The sequence below is a fragment of the Xenopus laevis genome, chromosome 8L (genome assembly GCF_017654675.1).
Source record: "Xenopus laevis strain J_2021 chromosome 8L, Xenopus_laevis_v10.1, whole genome shotgun sequence".
NCBI classification, from domain to species: domain Eukaryota; kingdom Metazoa; phylum Chordata; class Amphibia; order Anura; family Pipidae; genus Xenopus; species Xenopus laevis.
The window spans coordinates 26,835,712-26,852,416 of NC_054385.1; the positions used below are offsets into that span (position 1 = coordinate 26,835,712).

At 40.5% G+C, this 16,705-nt stretch overlaps 1 protein-coding gene across 3 annotated transcripts; it reads right to left on the reverse strand.

Moving 5' to 3' along the window:
- Positions 1-6,773: 6,773 nt before the first annotated feature.
- On the reverse strand, positions 6,774-13,227 carry LOC121396914 (regulator of cell cycle RGCC-like). 3 transcript variants are annotated; one of them, XM_041572563.1, is made up of 5 exons: positions 13,151-13,227; positions 10,275-10,421; positions 9,300-9,386; positions 8,724-8,786; positions 6,774-7,724 (listed from the first exon to the last, which is right to left on the reverse strand). In XM_041572563.1, exons 1-5 carry the CDS (start codon positions 13,206-13,208, stop codon positions 7,717-7,719), a joined length of 363 nt encoding a protein of 120 aa, XP_041428497.1. In that variant the 5' UTR covers positions 13,209-13,227; the 3' UTR covers positions 6,774-7,716. The 3 variants fall into 3 exon arrangements, with proteins under 3 accessions (XP_041428497.1, XP_041428498.1, XP_041428496.1); XM_041572564.1 differs by lacking the exon at positions 6,774-7,724 and having other exon boundaries at positions 8,587-8,786; positions 10,347-10,421; XM_041572562.1 differs by lacking the exon at positions 6,774-7,724 and having other exon boundaries at positions 8,587-8,786.
- Positions 13,228-16,705: the final 3,478 nt, after the last annotated feature.

The following is a 16,705-nucleotide window of genomic DNA, read 5'->3' on the forward strand; positions in this document are numbered from 1 at the left end:
CAGGGCATTATGTCAGACAACTGCTCACTGTCCTCATGAAAACAAGGCCCTCTTTATTAAGGGAACAAACAAGTATTCTGAATAAACAAGTATTCATCCGCTCACTGCAAATTACACTAAAAAGACATTGACAGTTCTGTGTTTTCTTGATTCATTGATCAGCGACAAAACGTGCCCAGGTACTGTGACCTGGGCACATTTAGGTGCCATTCAGGTTCTAAAAGTGGACAATATTCTAGTAATCTGCTGTTAAAATAGGCAGACTGGGCAGCTCACAAGGGTTCATTTACATTGCAAGTGCAATGTGAAACACAATTCACCATATCTTTTGCCCACAATACAGCATTTTTCCCCCAATTATGTCTGTGTATAAAATTAGTTTTCCTTTAGTTATATAAAGCTGATTTTAACCTTTAACCTTTTTCCTGCCAAGCATGTAGGTAACCTTTAACCCTATATAATAAAATGGCCTGACTTTGTCTCAAAACAATATTATTATATAAATATTATATTTATAATATCCCTGGTGCCACACACTTGGGTAAACCTACATACATTTGGCATCAAACTGCTCAGCAGATCCCTAGCTTTCATTTTTAGGATGTTTTATCCTGGTATATAAAGATTTGTAGGAGATCAGATGCTGTAAAATGGAAGCTCTGACATGGTTTTAGAAATTCATCAAAACTAAAAATGCAGTGTAGTAGTTGAGTTCAGTTATCAGGAAACCCCTAATCCAGAAAGCTCAGAATTATGGGAAGGCCATCTCACATAGACTCCATTTTAATCAAACAGTTCAGATTTGTAAAAATGATTTCCTTTTTCTCTGTAATAATAAAACGGTACCTTGATCCTGATAATAAATCTTTATAGGAAGCAAAACAATCCTGTTGGGTTTATTTCATTTTTATATTGTTTTTTTTACTAGACTTAACCGTAAAACCTCAGCATTTTGGATAACACATCCCTTACCTGTACTTACATTCAAACATACTCTGCATGGTTGCTTAATTGTACCTATTAATGACGGGGAATCCTGGAGCTGGCGTTACACTGGACAAGGCAGTAGCTCCAGGGTTACAACAGACCCGGCTGACTTACACCCACTGAAATGAATGCTGTTTTGAATACATGATCTGGAAGTGACGCAACTTGTACCTGATTTGCATTACAACACAAAGGCAATTGCATCCCTTCTGATGAGTCAGCTGCAGTAATTATGAGAAATTATGGAGAAAACACTACATTTGGGGTAAAAAACAGTGCATTTTCTTTCCAGTATTGCACTTGTGTTTGTAAATTATCCCTGTTGTTAGGGAAGATACAAAAAGATCATTTTGACTTTATAGTAGGGGGCACATATCTTACTCCAGCAGCCTGAAAGGGTTCCTGAATAACAACTCATGCAGCTGACTTGGCATCTTTGAAAATGGAACTTGCTGTCCCTTCCAGCTAGTATATATATTGTAATATCTGTGCTCTCTCTCTCTCTCTCTCTCTCTCTCTCTCTCTCTCTCTCTCTCTCTCTCTCTCTCTGTATAAATATATACATCCTTGTAGATATTACGTAAAGCACATGCCAATATTTCCTTAAAAATGGTTTAACAGGCTGAGAGAAACGACAATGTAGTCATGGGCTTTCTTATCTTTCCCACTATTCTTGTGTCAACATTACATGAAAATAAAGGGATTTAGTATGCTGACTTCTGTTGCACTAGACTGAGCTCAAATCCCAGCCGTGCCTCTGACCAGTTCATTCTTTCTTTGCTGCACCTCTTGCAAACCTGCCTTCCTGCCGGCTAAACTATGCATCTGCCTCCACCCGTTCTGTTGTGTCTTCTATGACTGCACTTAAGTCAAGTCCCTTTGTGCAGCAGCTCTGCTGTTGTTGTTTTTGTTGTAGGATGCTATAAGCCCAGCTCACTGTGTGAAAGCCAAATAGAACAGAGGCAAGCATACCCATGGTTTAGTGGGGAATTGCATACCTGCCATTAAAATCATTTCTTGGATGTTATACAGGACAAACTGTGTGTAACATGCACAACATTTCAGGCAGAGTCGGACTGAGACACCAGGGGCACACCCAAAAATCTTAGACCAGGGGCACACCAAAAGACCTTAGATCAGGGACCCACTCTCAGTATTATTATAATTCCTCTCCTCACGCAACCTCTATTCTGCTAGTCTCTTTTCTTTACATGCTATAATCTATTATTTAATCTATTTAGTCTCTTTGTTCTCATGAAATATGCCAAATGTTTTGAAGCAGGAGGGCCCACTGACACCTGGGCCCACCGGGAGTTTTCCTGGTATCCCTGTGGGCCAGTCCGACATTGATTTCAGGGGACTTCTTCCTTCTTTCCCTACCCCTAATACAGACTCCTACAGGCTCACCCTTAAAAAAACGCTCTGCTCCGTGTCCCTTCGAATTGACTGATGGACACCTTCTAACGGTCTCAGCCCAGAAACACAGTAAGATTCAGGGGTAGCCAATCTAAGCCCCGCACCTTCACCTGCTTCTCCTGCTAGTAATTTCAACCCGATACTTAACTTACATGCTTCATTGAAATGTATAAAATCCTCACCCAAAGGCCTTCTATATCGTTAAAGAATGTGAAGCTGAGAGCACGGCAGAGCCGGGAGTGAATGGGGCAGAGCCAAGATGCTCCTGTGACATTTTTTATTCAGGTTGGTACCTATGGCTCTGGCATGTTGAAACCTGCTTGGCACTTTTTAGTATTGCCCATTTCTTAACCCCATCACATTTTTTCTTCTCACATTTGAGAGCTACAGAAAGGAACAGGCAGAAAGATAAGTAGACAATCTGTATGCACATGATAGAATAGAGAAATAGACCACAGTACATATATTTCACCAGAGATAATCTTTCATTTCTTTTTGCAACATCTGGATAAACTGGTAGATTGGCAGATACAGTAGATAGAATAGATAGATGATAGCTAGATAGATAGATTGATAGATGCATAGATTATAGATCAATAAATAAATTGATTGTTGTAGCAAAAGAATATAGATATATGATAGATACATAGACTATAGATAGGATAGATGATAGAATGAAGATTCATGGATATAGGGGTGGATAGAGTTTGACAGGGAATGCAGAGAGAACATTAGAAGTGACTCCTCAGGTCATATCATATGTGCAGTGCAGCCCAGCAGTTGCTCCCGGAGATGATCAGAGACATTGTTATTATAGAGACCTAACAGCACTAGCTGAGACAATGTGTGGAAATTACACTGATGAGGGGACAGGAAGGTAACAAGGGGGTGTGCACCATTCCTGAGCTCCCCTGTCACTGAAATATTTTTGGTGGGTTTGTCCTGGTGCATTATCGCTCATCATTTAGGGCCCTCACAACCAGACTGTGTAACAGTTTCTTCCCCCAAGCCATAAGGCTCCTGAATACTCAGGCCCGGACAGATCTCTCTCACACACACTCCATCTGACCTTACTATATACCACAACGTTACACAGCCACTGTACGCCATTATATAAATAAATAGCCATTGGATACAATTGTTCCCTATGAGCACATCTGCACTTTATCATGTTCTTTATCATGTTCTTACTACTATCATATCACAATGATACACCCATCATGTCTGACGTTTAGCATTATTTACTTAACATATTACATCTGCCGCACTGTCTTATCCTATCCCTGCACTATGCTGTCCTGTCTTGCAGGAGTTGCATATTTTGCACTTGCACTTTTTGTCTGTTGTCCGGTACTTCTATGTTGTGTGTTGCACCATGGTCCTAGAGGAACGTTGTTTTGTCTCACTGTGTACTGTACAAATGTATGTGGATGAAATGACAATAAACTCACTCTTGACATCTATATGTGATTCTTTAGGTGCGAGGATGTTGTGCCCATTGATAGAGCCCACATTGCTTAATTACTGTCACATTTAGGGTGGCAGTAGCTCAAGGGGTTCCCTTGCCTCAGTAAGTGCACTTGTGTGTGTTTCACATTCCCTCTTCCAGGAACAGTTTGATGCCATTAGATTGTAAGCTTCGTTATGCAGGGCCCTCTTTTAGCATTTATTGGTGTATTTTGTATGTAAATCTGCATGATCAACATATACACCCATTTATTGTACAGTGCTGCTGAATATGTTGGTGCTATACAGATATGTGTTCAGAAATGTTCGGTTTTTTTGTAACTGAAGACTATTCCTAGTAAAAAAAAAAAGCCCAAGGGGCGTTGAGGCCAGTTTTGTACATGAGAAACAAATTTCTAGAAAGAAGTTTCAAGATGGAGTCATTAGGATCAATAATTCAGGTAATCTCAGTCAGAGATTGGCTCACAAACATAGATCTAAAAGTCGCCAACTTTCATGTCCCCATTTACATTGAACACAGAAAGTATCTGCGGTTTGCAGCAGGCAACGTTCATGTTCAGTTCACATGTCTTACCTTTGGTCTGACCCAATCACCAAGGGTGTTTACAAAAATCCTGGTATCGCTCATAGCTGAGCAAAGGAAGCAAGGAGTAGCTGTATATCTGGACAACATATTGGTGACTGCAACTTCAAAAGAAGAATCTGAACGTCATACAGGAAAAGTGTTAGTGTTCCTTCAAGTTCATGGATAGTCAATGTGAAAAAGAGCAACCTGTCCCCAACAAGGTCCCTATCGTTTTTAGGAGCATATTTTCAAACAGAAGAAAATATAGTGAACCTTCTAATAGAAAAACAACGGAAAGTTGTTCAGGCAGTGAAGGACTTCAAGTCTCAATCAATGGTTACAGTCCGTCATTGCCTGCGGATCTTAGGTTTATGTAGTCAACGATCCACGTTGTAAAATGGGCAAGATGGCATTCAAGGGGTCTTCAAAACTTTGTTTTAAGAAGGATGAAGAATGCACAGAAAAAAATTACATAGGAAGCTGAGATTGTCTCAGGAACTAAAAAGGAGGTTAGACTGGTGGTGCAGTCAGGGAAATCTGGCAAAAGGTGTGTATTTAGAAGAGCCAGAGTGGACTATCCTGACGGCCAACGCATCAGGAATAGTTTGGGGCGCCCATTTAGAAGAAAGATTTGTCCAGGGTGGAAGAGGCAGAGCAAATTTTCCACTGGGCAGAAGGGTGGCTAGAAAATTTCACAGCAGTTCACCTGCCAGGGGAAGAAAATGTGAAAGCAGATTTTTTAAGTCGGGTCGGGTCACTATAGATCCGGGAGAATGAGGTTTACACAAGGACATTTTCAAGACCTCGTAGATACTTGGGGACTGCCAGAAGTGGACGCCATGGCGTCTGTGAGAAACAGGAAGTGTAAAAGGTTCTTTTCAAGATATCCATTCAGAGAAGAGGCAGCCGTAGACAGCTTAACACAAGATTGGTTAGTGGAGTTGATTTATGTGTTTCCCCCAATTCCTCTCATATAGAAGGTACTGAAGAAATCTGGTTAAAAGATTTTTTTTTACGCATTAATGAGAGTAAGACTGTGTACTAGGAAAGTATCACCACCATGGGATCTTCCATTTGTGTTAGATACATTAACATGATCCCCGTTTGAGCCACTAGAATAGATTCATTGTGGAACCTCACATTGAAGGTTATCCTCAGCATGTCGAGTGGCGGAATTATCTGCTTTATTTTCTTCAGAGCCTTTTACCTCCCTGATGTCAGCTTTGGTAGTTCCCATTGGGGAATGCTTGCTATGGGTGACTAGGGAAAACTGGAAATTGTTTCTTACCGTAATTTCCTGGTCACCTTCCATGGCAGCATTCACCAGGGAATTCCCCACCCTTGAAAAAAGCTTTACAACCAAGAGTAGAGGAGGGGCTGACCATTTAACTTCTTTCGGGGAGGTCCTGTGCCTGTCCATTGGCCCGGAGGGAGATTAACCAATTGGTTAATGCTGCCATGGAAGGTGACCAGGAAACAGAAATTATGGTAAGTAAGAAACAATTTCCTGTTTTTACTTTAATTAACATGTAAATGTAGTTGCAGATTAAGGCAGAATAGGTTTATCTGTTCTCTGGACCCATCTGGTTCTTACACATGAGCGTATTCTCTACTGCCTTTTAATCAAATAACCAATTTCACTAGTGCCACCTTATTGTAAGTGTTATCTTCTTTCTTCCTTCTTGCTATTGTTAGTGCCACCTTATTGAGCATTTTCAGCTGAAAAAGCAGTAGTTCCAGCGCTGACACGTGTCTCCTATTCCAGTGGGTGGGAGGCAGAACTGGTGGTGGTGATGGATAATTTCCTTCCTAAAAACTTAATTGCAGAATATTATCCCAAGATTGGAGGGCCATGACCAGAGCAAAATGCCTTTATGTATCTTGTGGCATCCAGAGAAAGGCCCAATCTGCCAGTAGATCCAGGAGAAACAAACCCCTGCTGTTCAAGTAATTATGGGATGGCAAGGTTTCAGGCTGACCCTTTGTGTTAGAAATGCAGCCCCAATAACTTATAATTAGGTTACTAAAGGCTTCAGCATGGTGGTGGTGCAATGGTTAACTGGGTTCCTGTGCTTGTCTGGTCTCTTCATGTCTGTGTGCTTTTCCTACAGGTTACTCCACTTTCTTGATAAAATTGCCTATAGTGTGTGTGTGTGTGTGTGTGTGTGATATGAACCTTCGAAAATGGGGGAATATGTCGGCACTATAGAAAAACAAGGGTAATTTTCCTCTTTCGGGTGGAGTAAATGGAGCTTGAACAGAAACTAAAGCTAAACTAAACCCCATAATTAGGAATTTAAATGAAAAACATTAAGTACAAAGAGCAGTCAGAGTCCAAAAGACAGAGTTTGTTTTTATTTAAAGAATATATATATATATATATATATATATATATATATATATGACGCTCTCCAGGACTTCATAATGAGATCAAGCAAAGTTTATTTGTCAACGTTTCGGTCCAGTCTGGACCTTTCTCAAGACATATATATATTTATATAATAGTATGTGCAGAATGGAGCTCAGTGAGTTGCGCCTCTGTGTCTGCATTGAATAGTGCTGCAAACACGACGGGTGGGGGAGAAAAAGGCACATGGACATCCCTGGCTTGTATGTCATTCAGAACTTGGGTCAATAAGGTTAGGATTCAATACACTCATGGTTTGTTGCAAATTTTAAACACTTAATTGTCGGTGTTACCTTCGGTCACCTGACTTAAAGTGAGAGTTAACCAGTAATGGAGAGAAAAGAAGATGCACTCATTAAATTCGATGTGGCGTACACAGGGTACCTCCAATATTTTATTGATGCAGAGTACAAAAATCATTTAGTACTCCACACCAATAAAATATTGGAGGTACCCTGTGTTCACCACATTGAATTGGATGAGTGCATATTCTTTTCGCTCTACTGATTCAGAACTTGGAAGCTGAGAAGCATTAGGGAGTGCAGGGTGTATATTGGCTGGTATTGAGTACTGGGCTCCCATGCATCTTACTATGTATAACTTAATATGAAGCCAGTGCAGGGCACAGAACACAGTGCAAGTCTTTAGCTCTCCTGCAATTGCGCCTGGCTCTTCGTTGTTCCATTATCAAGATTTTGTGGTTGCAGCATCACCCCCCCCCAAAGCATCAGTTTAGAATTTTAAGAAAGGAATACTTGGGGAAACCAGGTGTAGATGAATTTGCTCATCATATGCTGAGCAGCAGCACAAAAGGAATTGCTGCTCGGAGGCAACAGGAAGTGCTACTTTCATTTCTGATTTCCCACTTCATGTTTCAGAGATCTGAAAGTAAATACAACAGAAGAAAATGTATAAACTTTGTGTCTCTTCATGAGAAAAAGTGAACAGGAATCAGACCCCCCCCCCCCCGCTGTTTTAATTGCTCATCAGGAACTAACCAGTAGGGTTCCCTGGTATATACTGAACTACAGATCTCAGCATCCCAGACAACAGCTGGTGGGGTAGAGACTAAAGCTGCCCATACACGTTCCAAACCCAGTGAGTAGTTTATCTGCAGCCCAACTGCCTAAAATAAGAATCAGCCTGTGTTTTGTTTCACTGTGCCCATCTATATGCTGTTAGAGTGGGTCCTGGTTGTCAGACCTTATCTCTCTCTCTCTCTCATTCTCTCGCTCGATCTAAAAACTGAAAATTATAAAGAATGTGTATTGGAACCTGGCTTAAAGTTGTTTGTATAGATAGTTGCTCATGAAAGTAACATCTGCTTGTGGCCTTGCACTGCTGTTTCTGATTCCTGACAAAACGTAGCAGAAAAGATTAAGCTGGTGAAGAAATAACTTCTACCACATTTCTTCAATTATCCCGAAAAATATTGCATAAACAAATTCTACTTTCAGTAGCCATTATACATACAAATAACTTTAAGGCTAATGTTACACCTGGAGATTCTAATCGTCTCTTCTTTGGGGCAACTAATGACTGCATACTGGAAAGTCGCTTCGAATGATATTTTCTTTCATTATATAAAAACAGCAGTTTGAATGGAGATCCATCTTAAAGGGGTGGTTCGACTTCACATTAACTTTTAGTATCTATAGAATGTCCTTTTCCTAGCAACTTTTTCAGATGGTCTTTTTTTATGTGCCTTCCTACATTTTTCCAGCTTACAATTGTGGGTCACTGATGCCAGCAGCCAAAAATGATTGCTCTGTGAGAATACCAATGTCCATTTCATGCTAAAACTTGATTTTAAGGTGTAAATTTGTTACAACTTGCAATAGTACTTGCAATAGTTACTTGCAATAGTAAATCCTGACATACCATCCAGGACTTTATCCAGATCGGCTATATAATTTTCCAGCTCCCTTGTGTCCCCAAGTTTTGCTGAAACAGAAAATGACATTTAGTCGGTTGGCTATGGTTATTTCATTGGTTTGAATGATGACTGTGAGATATTCCCTAATGTCACTGGCTGAAACACAAGATGGAGTAGACATTAATGAAGTAGCTGCAACACATCACTCAGCCACTCACGCCAATGAAACCTGAGGTAAAGGTTTCAGTAAAGTCTGCTCCATCAGTTTCCAGCATATCGTGGGAGTCTCACAGTAGGAGGGTACAGCGGAACTGAGACTGCCCCAGAGTGGGCCCAGCACATTCTAACTTGATACTCAGAGATGTTTCTGGCAAGTGTATTGAGGAATAGAGTGAGAGGAGTTGGGGGCCCCGGTATTACTTAGCATAAATCCATCTCTGTGCTCTTGTGCTGAATAACTGCAGATTTCTGATCCAATGCAGGTGCAAAATGCATGTTGTTTTGCTATGCAATGAAAACATTTACAGAAGGAGATCAGTAAAATAAAATGTGTAAGTCACTGTTATGTGCATCAGTCTCACCATTAGGGTGCTGTCTTGCACTGGCCATCGATTGGTTTAAGTTCTCTTCACTTGTGTTGAGACTGTTTCCTTGTGAAGAACTCGTACCTAAGAAGGAACAGAGTGACTGGTTGGTTGACTCTGAAATGAGATAGATGAGTTTCTAGCAAGGAAGGTTAGTTCCCAGTATGCAGTAGCATCAGTAGAGTTTAATCAAGGGAGTTATCTCATTGCAATTCGGTGCTGGGGGGCTACACACCCCCACGGGTTTTATTAACAGCATCCTGCTATAGATTGTGTTTGCCCTCCATCTTGATCAGTATGTTAAATGGTCTGCACAAGTGAAAAGTTTTCCAAAAGGCCTCAAAGGCAAAAACCAGGACCTCCTCTGCCTGATTTGGTCAGTGAACTGGTCAGCTAAATTGGGCTTATCAGAATGTGTGACCTTTGGCACAACTACCAGATCTGTCTGCCTGTTGTCAGATGAGGCTGTGAAGTATGGGATTTTTCCATGTAGCCCAACTTCTGCACGAATCTGGGCGCCATTAGTGAAACAAGTCCACTGAGTCCAGTTACAGGTACTACTCAGCCTGATGTCGTAGCCTGATTCACAAAACACAAAATAGATGGAGCTTGTGGTAGATGGACAGGTTTGAGCATATCCAGATAGATTGTAGATGTGGTCAGGCATTTTGTATTGGGATGAACATTTTTCAAAATTGTGGCCCTGTTCTACTTAGTTGGCAGGGTTCACAGCCAGAGGACTCAGATGGACCTCATATATTCTGATAGTGGCCCTGTTCTGAGTGAACTTAAATCAAACAACAGTCCAAAAGAAAATAATTTTAGGTTCATGTGGGGGCTAAAAGCCAGCTCCAAATTCAATAGCTAATATCACCCATGTATGGAATTTTTTTTACAATCTTGCCTGATGAAAGACCAGGTTTTAAACATTCTAGAGCAACCGTTGTCCTACACAGTTGCCAAATCTCTTACTTGAGTCACCAAGACCTCTGTCATAGGATGTCTGTTGCTCTTTTAGTTGTTTTAACAAATCATCAGACTCACAAGGACCCTTTGAGAAGTCCTCCAGGGCATCATTGAACTCCCTTAGTATATGGGTAAGATCCTCACCTAGGGACACTGTGGGGAAAAAGTAAATATGTTAAAAATACACCATCACAGAGGGAGTGAACTGGTTATGTAAGACGTTTAAGATGTAGTCAATGTGAGTTCCACACCTTCCAGTAAATGAATGGAAAGTAGATGCATAATATAGAAAGGGAAAATGGATCTGGTTATGTACTAACCAGCCTGCAGCAGTTGCTTACAGTATATGTTGTATAGAAACTTCTTGCCTAAAAGAAGAATAAGATGGATCATGTATCTGGATGTGGTGGATAAGCTGAAGGCCTGGGGAAGAGCAGCCCTGTCCCAATTTGCTGCCATGTTTGTGTGCTGAGTGGGGCCTATGGTATTTGGAAATTAGATTTACCTACAACCCACAGGTTGTATCTTGAATTATTGGGCATCTCAAGTTTATTCACTGAGACACTTTCCAATAATTTGAATCATAAGACACTCAGTGTTGCACAGGTTATGCATTATGTGCATTCTCTATACTGTAACAGATGATCTCTTCACAGCAGCCAGAGGCATAACTAGAAGTTACTGGGCCACTAGATGTTTTTTCATAAACATATATTGAAGCTGCTCAACAGTCCGTGGTTCCCATGTCACCTTATTCTTCCTGGGTCCCCCAACATTTGCAGGATCCAGTTCCTTTAGAGTTTCCATGGGGATGTGGGGCCACTTCTGCTTCTCTGTGAATAAGCACTGTGGTTGGGGACCAAGGAGAGGCCTGAGAGCTAATAATATAACAATGCAGTTGCAGTATGAGTAGGGCTGCAGTTACTTATAATATATTAATGCATTTGCATTACAGGTATGGGATCAGTTATACTGAATCCCATTATCCAGAACGCTCCGAAACACAGAAAGGCCATCTCCCATAGACCCCATTATAATCATATAATACAAATTTTTAAAAATAATTTCCTTTTTCTCTGTAATAATAAAACAGTTGCTTGTACTTTACCCAACCTAAGATATAATTAATCATTATTGGAAGCAAAGTCATCTTATTTCAGCTTATTTAATGTTTACATGATTTTCTAGTAGACTTAAGGTATGAAGATCCAAATTAAAGAAAGATCCTTAATCCAGAATACCCCAGGTCTTGAGCATTCTGGATAACAGGATGAGTAGGGTTGCAGTTACTTATAATATAGCAAGGCAGTTGCAGTATAAGTAGGGCTGCATATAGAAAGGCAAGTGCAGTACGGGCTGCAGATTAAGGGCTGAGGTGTGAGAGAGGATGTTATCAATGTGAGATGATGCAGGTGGCAGGAAATGTAAAACATTGCAGAGGAGATGTGGTAGATAAAGAGCTGGTAAGGGTGGGTGGAGTGAGAGAGAGTAAAAGGGGTTATTATCAACCAGGGGAGTTGCTAGGCCTAATAACATAGGGTATATACTGTACCCCATTCCCCAGGTACACATAACAGTAAGAAATGGCATTTTGTATAGAAGCTTGTGGCACTGTGCCAGTAGTGGGCACAATGTATTATAAGAAAAATGATAGCTGATGCTCAGTCCTCCATCAGCTTCAACTATTTCCACCAATGCTACAAAACATAAATTCAATATATGTTTCCCAAGGTTCATATTGGAATCATCTTTGCCAAGGTCTGGGGGGCACTGAAGAGAGTTGGATCCTGCCTGGTGTCAGGGTGAAGCAAAAGCAGCTCCAGCTTGATGTTATGGGGAGATAGTCATCCACTCAAGACATTTAAGTCTCCAGGGCATAATGTCAGTATGTAGCAAGTGGCTTGATAATATCAGCTTGGAACCAGTATCTTGCTAAGGACACAGGTTGGAAATACCATATAATATAATATTAGAGAGAGTGGGCTTCAAGAATAAAATACAAAGCAGTATAAGAAATGCAGCCAAACAGAAGGAAGATCTGGGGAAACCTGAAGGAGATGCATAATGTACATATGTTGAATTAATTTCCTACATCAGAAAGGTAGAGAGAGATGGGCATATTTTCTTTAGTATTAGTTCTCAGAAGGAAATGACCCATTCAGCATTGCTGTGTGTAAGTAAATTAGCACTGGCTTTATAGTATAGTAACACAGTGAGAAGCAATGCAGCACAGAACAATGCAAAGGGAGGCAGAGCTACAATATAGATAATGACTCCCAGCTCTTGATGCAGAGCGGATGCTGGGAACTGTAGTTCTGAAGCAATAAAGGAAATGTTATATATTAGCAAAACCACACTCGTAATTATATGCACAGGGGCATAACATGCCGACTGCAGTTTGCTAAGTGTGTGATTTTTTTGCAATGATTAAAAAAAAATTAACTTTATAGCACTGACATGTTCTGTACAATAGATGAGTGCATCACACCACATTAGAAATACAGAATGGAACACCAGAACCATGACAAGTATTCCTTGTGGAGGTACAAAGTTTTAGCCAATAGTTCCCCCTCCTGCGCTTCAGTAGATGCCCGTGCACAGGCGGCATTAACAATCAAAAGGAAAATATAAGTAAGGAGGCACCCAGGAACTGGCATACTGGCATGGTCAGTTAAGTCTTAATTACTGTATATACATATATAATCCTGATTGTTATGTACACGCAGAAGTGATTCTAATAACAGTGAGGAAGAAGCTTGATAATATGAATGACTTAGTTGGTGGTGGACAAAAGTCTTAGTGTTATTCTTTACTGGATCAGCATTAATTCCACCCGTTCCTGTACCCCAGTGCATTAGTGACACATGGAAATGCCCCCCTACCTTTCCTTTCCATGCCTTGATGTGTCCTCTGTAGCAGGCACTGTGTGTTCTGACACATGAGCTCACTAGCGACAGAGTGTTTATGCTAAAAGCCAGCCCACATATTCCAAGAAGACAATACAGTTAAGAGAACACAATAGTCTGGGCTGGAAACACTCACACAGGCTTGAGGTTTCTGTGGTTTCCAATCAGGTTGGGGGAAATAACTCATAGTGACAGTTCCCCGTGCCCCAGTGAATGGGACGGCCAAGGCTACATTATTATGTAAGAGGACATTAACCTTATATTAAGTTTAATTATTTATTATTTAGTTTTCATTTATATAGTCCACAGCTTTATAACTGAAATCAGTCCCTGCCCCAGTGGAGCTAACTATCTAAGATCCCTATCACATTTACACACTTAAATGTACTAAAACTATATGTTTTGGAGTGTGGGAGGAAACCAGAGGAAACAGGGTTTCCTAGTTTTCACTATAGCCCCTGAGTTAAGGGGAAGTGCACCATGGTCTTATTACTTCGTCACATTGGTTGCTGTGGGACTTAATTTTAAATGCACTACAAACTTATAATGCTCACATAGTGTAGGACTCACGTTCAATCAGGGGCCTTGATGTGGCACGTGGGCTTACATATTTTGGCCAAAGTCTGGTACTAACACCTCATTTTTTTTTGTGATAACTATTTTTAAAGGCAAACTGTGCGCTGGCAAATTTTCTCTTTCCTAGTGTCAGTCTGTGCACTTGCACACATTCATCAGAGCAGGCTGGGTAGGTGCTTTGGTGCAAGTGATAAATAATGAAAAATTGCTTGCATAAAATGGCCCATTTGCAACCAAACAGCACTGGAAAGCATGGATAAAATGCTGCACTCCATTTCTGGTGCATGTGAATCAGCGAGCCCACAATAGCTATGAAGGACTGCATTTTGGGTAAACATGTGATATACATGTGTATTTGTGCTTTGTTTGCAGGTAGCATTAGTTTTGTTCTAAGTGAGTGTTTTGCAGAGAATCCCTTCACCATTTTCTTGCATTTAAATTTCACTTAAAATAAATATGCTATTTCAAGGAGAAAAACGTAAGCCCTCTAAGGGAAGCCAAGTCTAATTTCCTTTTATCATGTGCAGCCATTTTTTTTTTTTGAATAATGCTCTTTAATGTATACAAGACCTGTCCAGGAGTAAGAACGACAGTAGCTGTTGGAACTGGACCTTGTGGGGCTCCTTAAAGATGATTCCAAAATATGTATTGGGGAAGGCTAGAGGGATTGGACATCTACATGCCCCCTTTCCCTCTTGAACTTCCAATGAGTTCTTGACATCTGCAGTTGTGCCCAATTGGAAAGCATTTTACTATACACCTATGGCCTGCCCTTGTAACACCCATTTTGTTTTTTGCATATTTCACTGTGCACAGGTTAGGAAATGGTTATGCTATGCTATTATTTTAGGTGAACTTGACCTGCTAGCACATAACAATGAATGCCCCATTCTTCCCTAGTACACCACACCAAGTGCTCTATTTCCATAGTGAGTAACAGAGGCTAACAGCCAGTGTTCTCTCTAATTCCTTCTCAGCTATGTGTGCAAAAAATGTCTTTTGTGCGCACATTTTAAACTTGTGTCTGCAGGTCAGAATTAATTCAAAATGTTGTGTTTTCACACACAATTCTTTGTGCGCACCACAATTTGTTGCGTGTTCCAGCCTCAATTTGTGTATGAGCGCACACCTTAGAGGGAACATTGACCCCAGCCCTGTGTATTAGCTCAAGTGAGGCTTTTCCCATTTCCCTTTATTATCCTGGGCTCAACCACTAATAGAGCTTACATACAAGGTAGTACTGTAATTATGACTGGGGAAACAGAAAACAATTAGATTAGCGCTCAAATCTAACCATGCAACATGCAAATACTTTGTTCACTTGTCAGGCATGAGCATAAATAGTCTGCATGGCATAAGTGATTCAGTCAAGGACAATCTGAAGGGAAGGGCGCATACTGGAATTGATTAACAAATAAAAAGAATGAGAGAAGAAAATGTGCAGAATGAAATAAAAGAATGCAAAGGGAAAAGGGAGTAAAAAGAAGAAGATGGAAGGAAAGAAGGACAGAGCTAGGCATGCTTACCGGAGCCCCATTTGGACTGGATTCTGGCCCACAGTCCATGGTGTGGAGATAACAGGGAGACTCTACACTCTTGAAATAACTTAATGTTGTTGGAATGGTAGACTTTCACTCCCTTAAATGAGATACCACATTCTAAAACCAGGAAAAACTATAGGCAGGAAATCACACACTCACCACAATACAGGGTGTATGTAAAAGGCACACTACATAATAAATACAGTAGCTACAGAAAGTACATGTTGTCAGTTCCATGTTTGCCACATGGTGTCACTATAATTAAAATAGTACAGATCCTAAAACAACCAATCATTACACAGTTATAGTTAATAGCAAGCTGATATTGAGATCATCTGGTATTACTTACTATGTACTGACTACTCTGCCAATATCTATGCACAGAAAAACACATAATAAAGAACTTACTCACTACAACTATATGTAATAGAGCCTTGTGATGTGTCAGCCTGGCCTTATGTGTCAGCAATTGACAGCGTGATTAGAAAGAAGCCCTTGCTGCACTCACGCCACAAACAGTCACTTGTATGCAAAAGCTCATTTAGACAAGCCACAGTCATTTTGGAACAAAGTGCTTAGGACTTCATAACAAAAAGCGATTTGCATGGCGGAAGAAAAACACTGCATTCCAAGAAAAACACCTGCTACCTACTGTCAAATTTGGTGGAGGTCCCATCAGGCTGTGGGGCGGTGTGACTAGTTCAGGGACTGGGGCCCTTGTTAAAGTCGAGGGTCGGATGAGTTCAACCCAACATCAACAAATTCTTCATGATAATATTCAAGCATCAGTCACAAAGTTGAAGTTATGCAGGGGTTGGATATTGCAACAAGACAATAACCATAAACACACTTCAAAATCTACAAAGGCATTTATGCAGAGGGACAAGTACAATATTCTGGAATGGCCGTCACAGTTTCCCGACTTGAATATCATCGAAAATCTATGGGATGATTTAAAGTAGGCTGTCCATGCTCGGCAGCCATAAAATTTGAATGGTCAAAAATACTGCCATCAGGGCCGGACTGGGAGTAAAAAGCAGCCCGGCAAAAAAAAAAATCAAAGCAGCCCACATGTAAACACACAATGGTTTTTGTACTCATTCACACATATATTGGGGTAAAACTACAAAAATTATGTGCATAAAGAGCTGCCTTTCTCACTTAACTGTAATTAATGTAAAATATTACAGTCATTAATGAACTATTATTATTACATTATAGTACAGTAACATATTTTCTACTGGCACCACACAAATCTAATGTGTCCTTATTAACCATTTTGTTGATTTGCATTTTATTGACAAGGATTCAATAGTTTACCATTACAGTATGGGGTACATTGCTTCTTATAATATGCAAGTGAAAAAACAACTCACCCACTTTCTACTCTTCTACTCTTTCCTATGGGATTTTC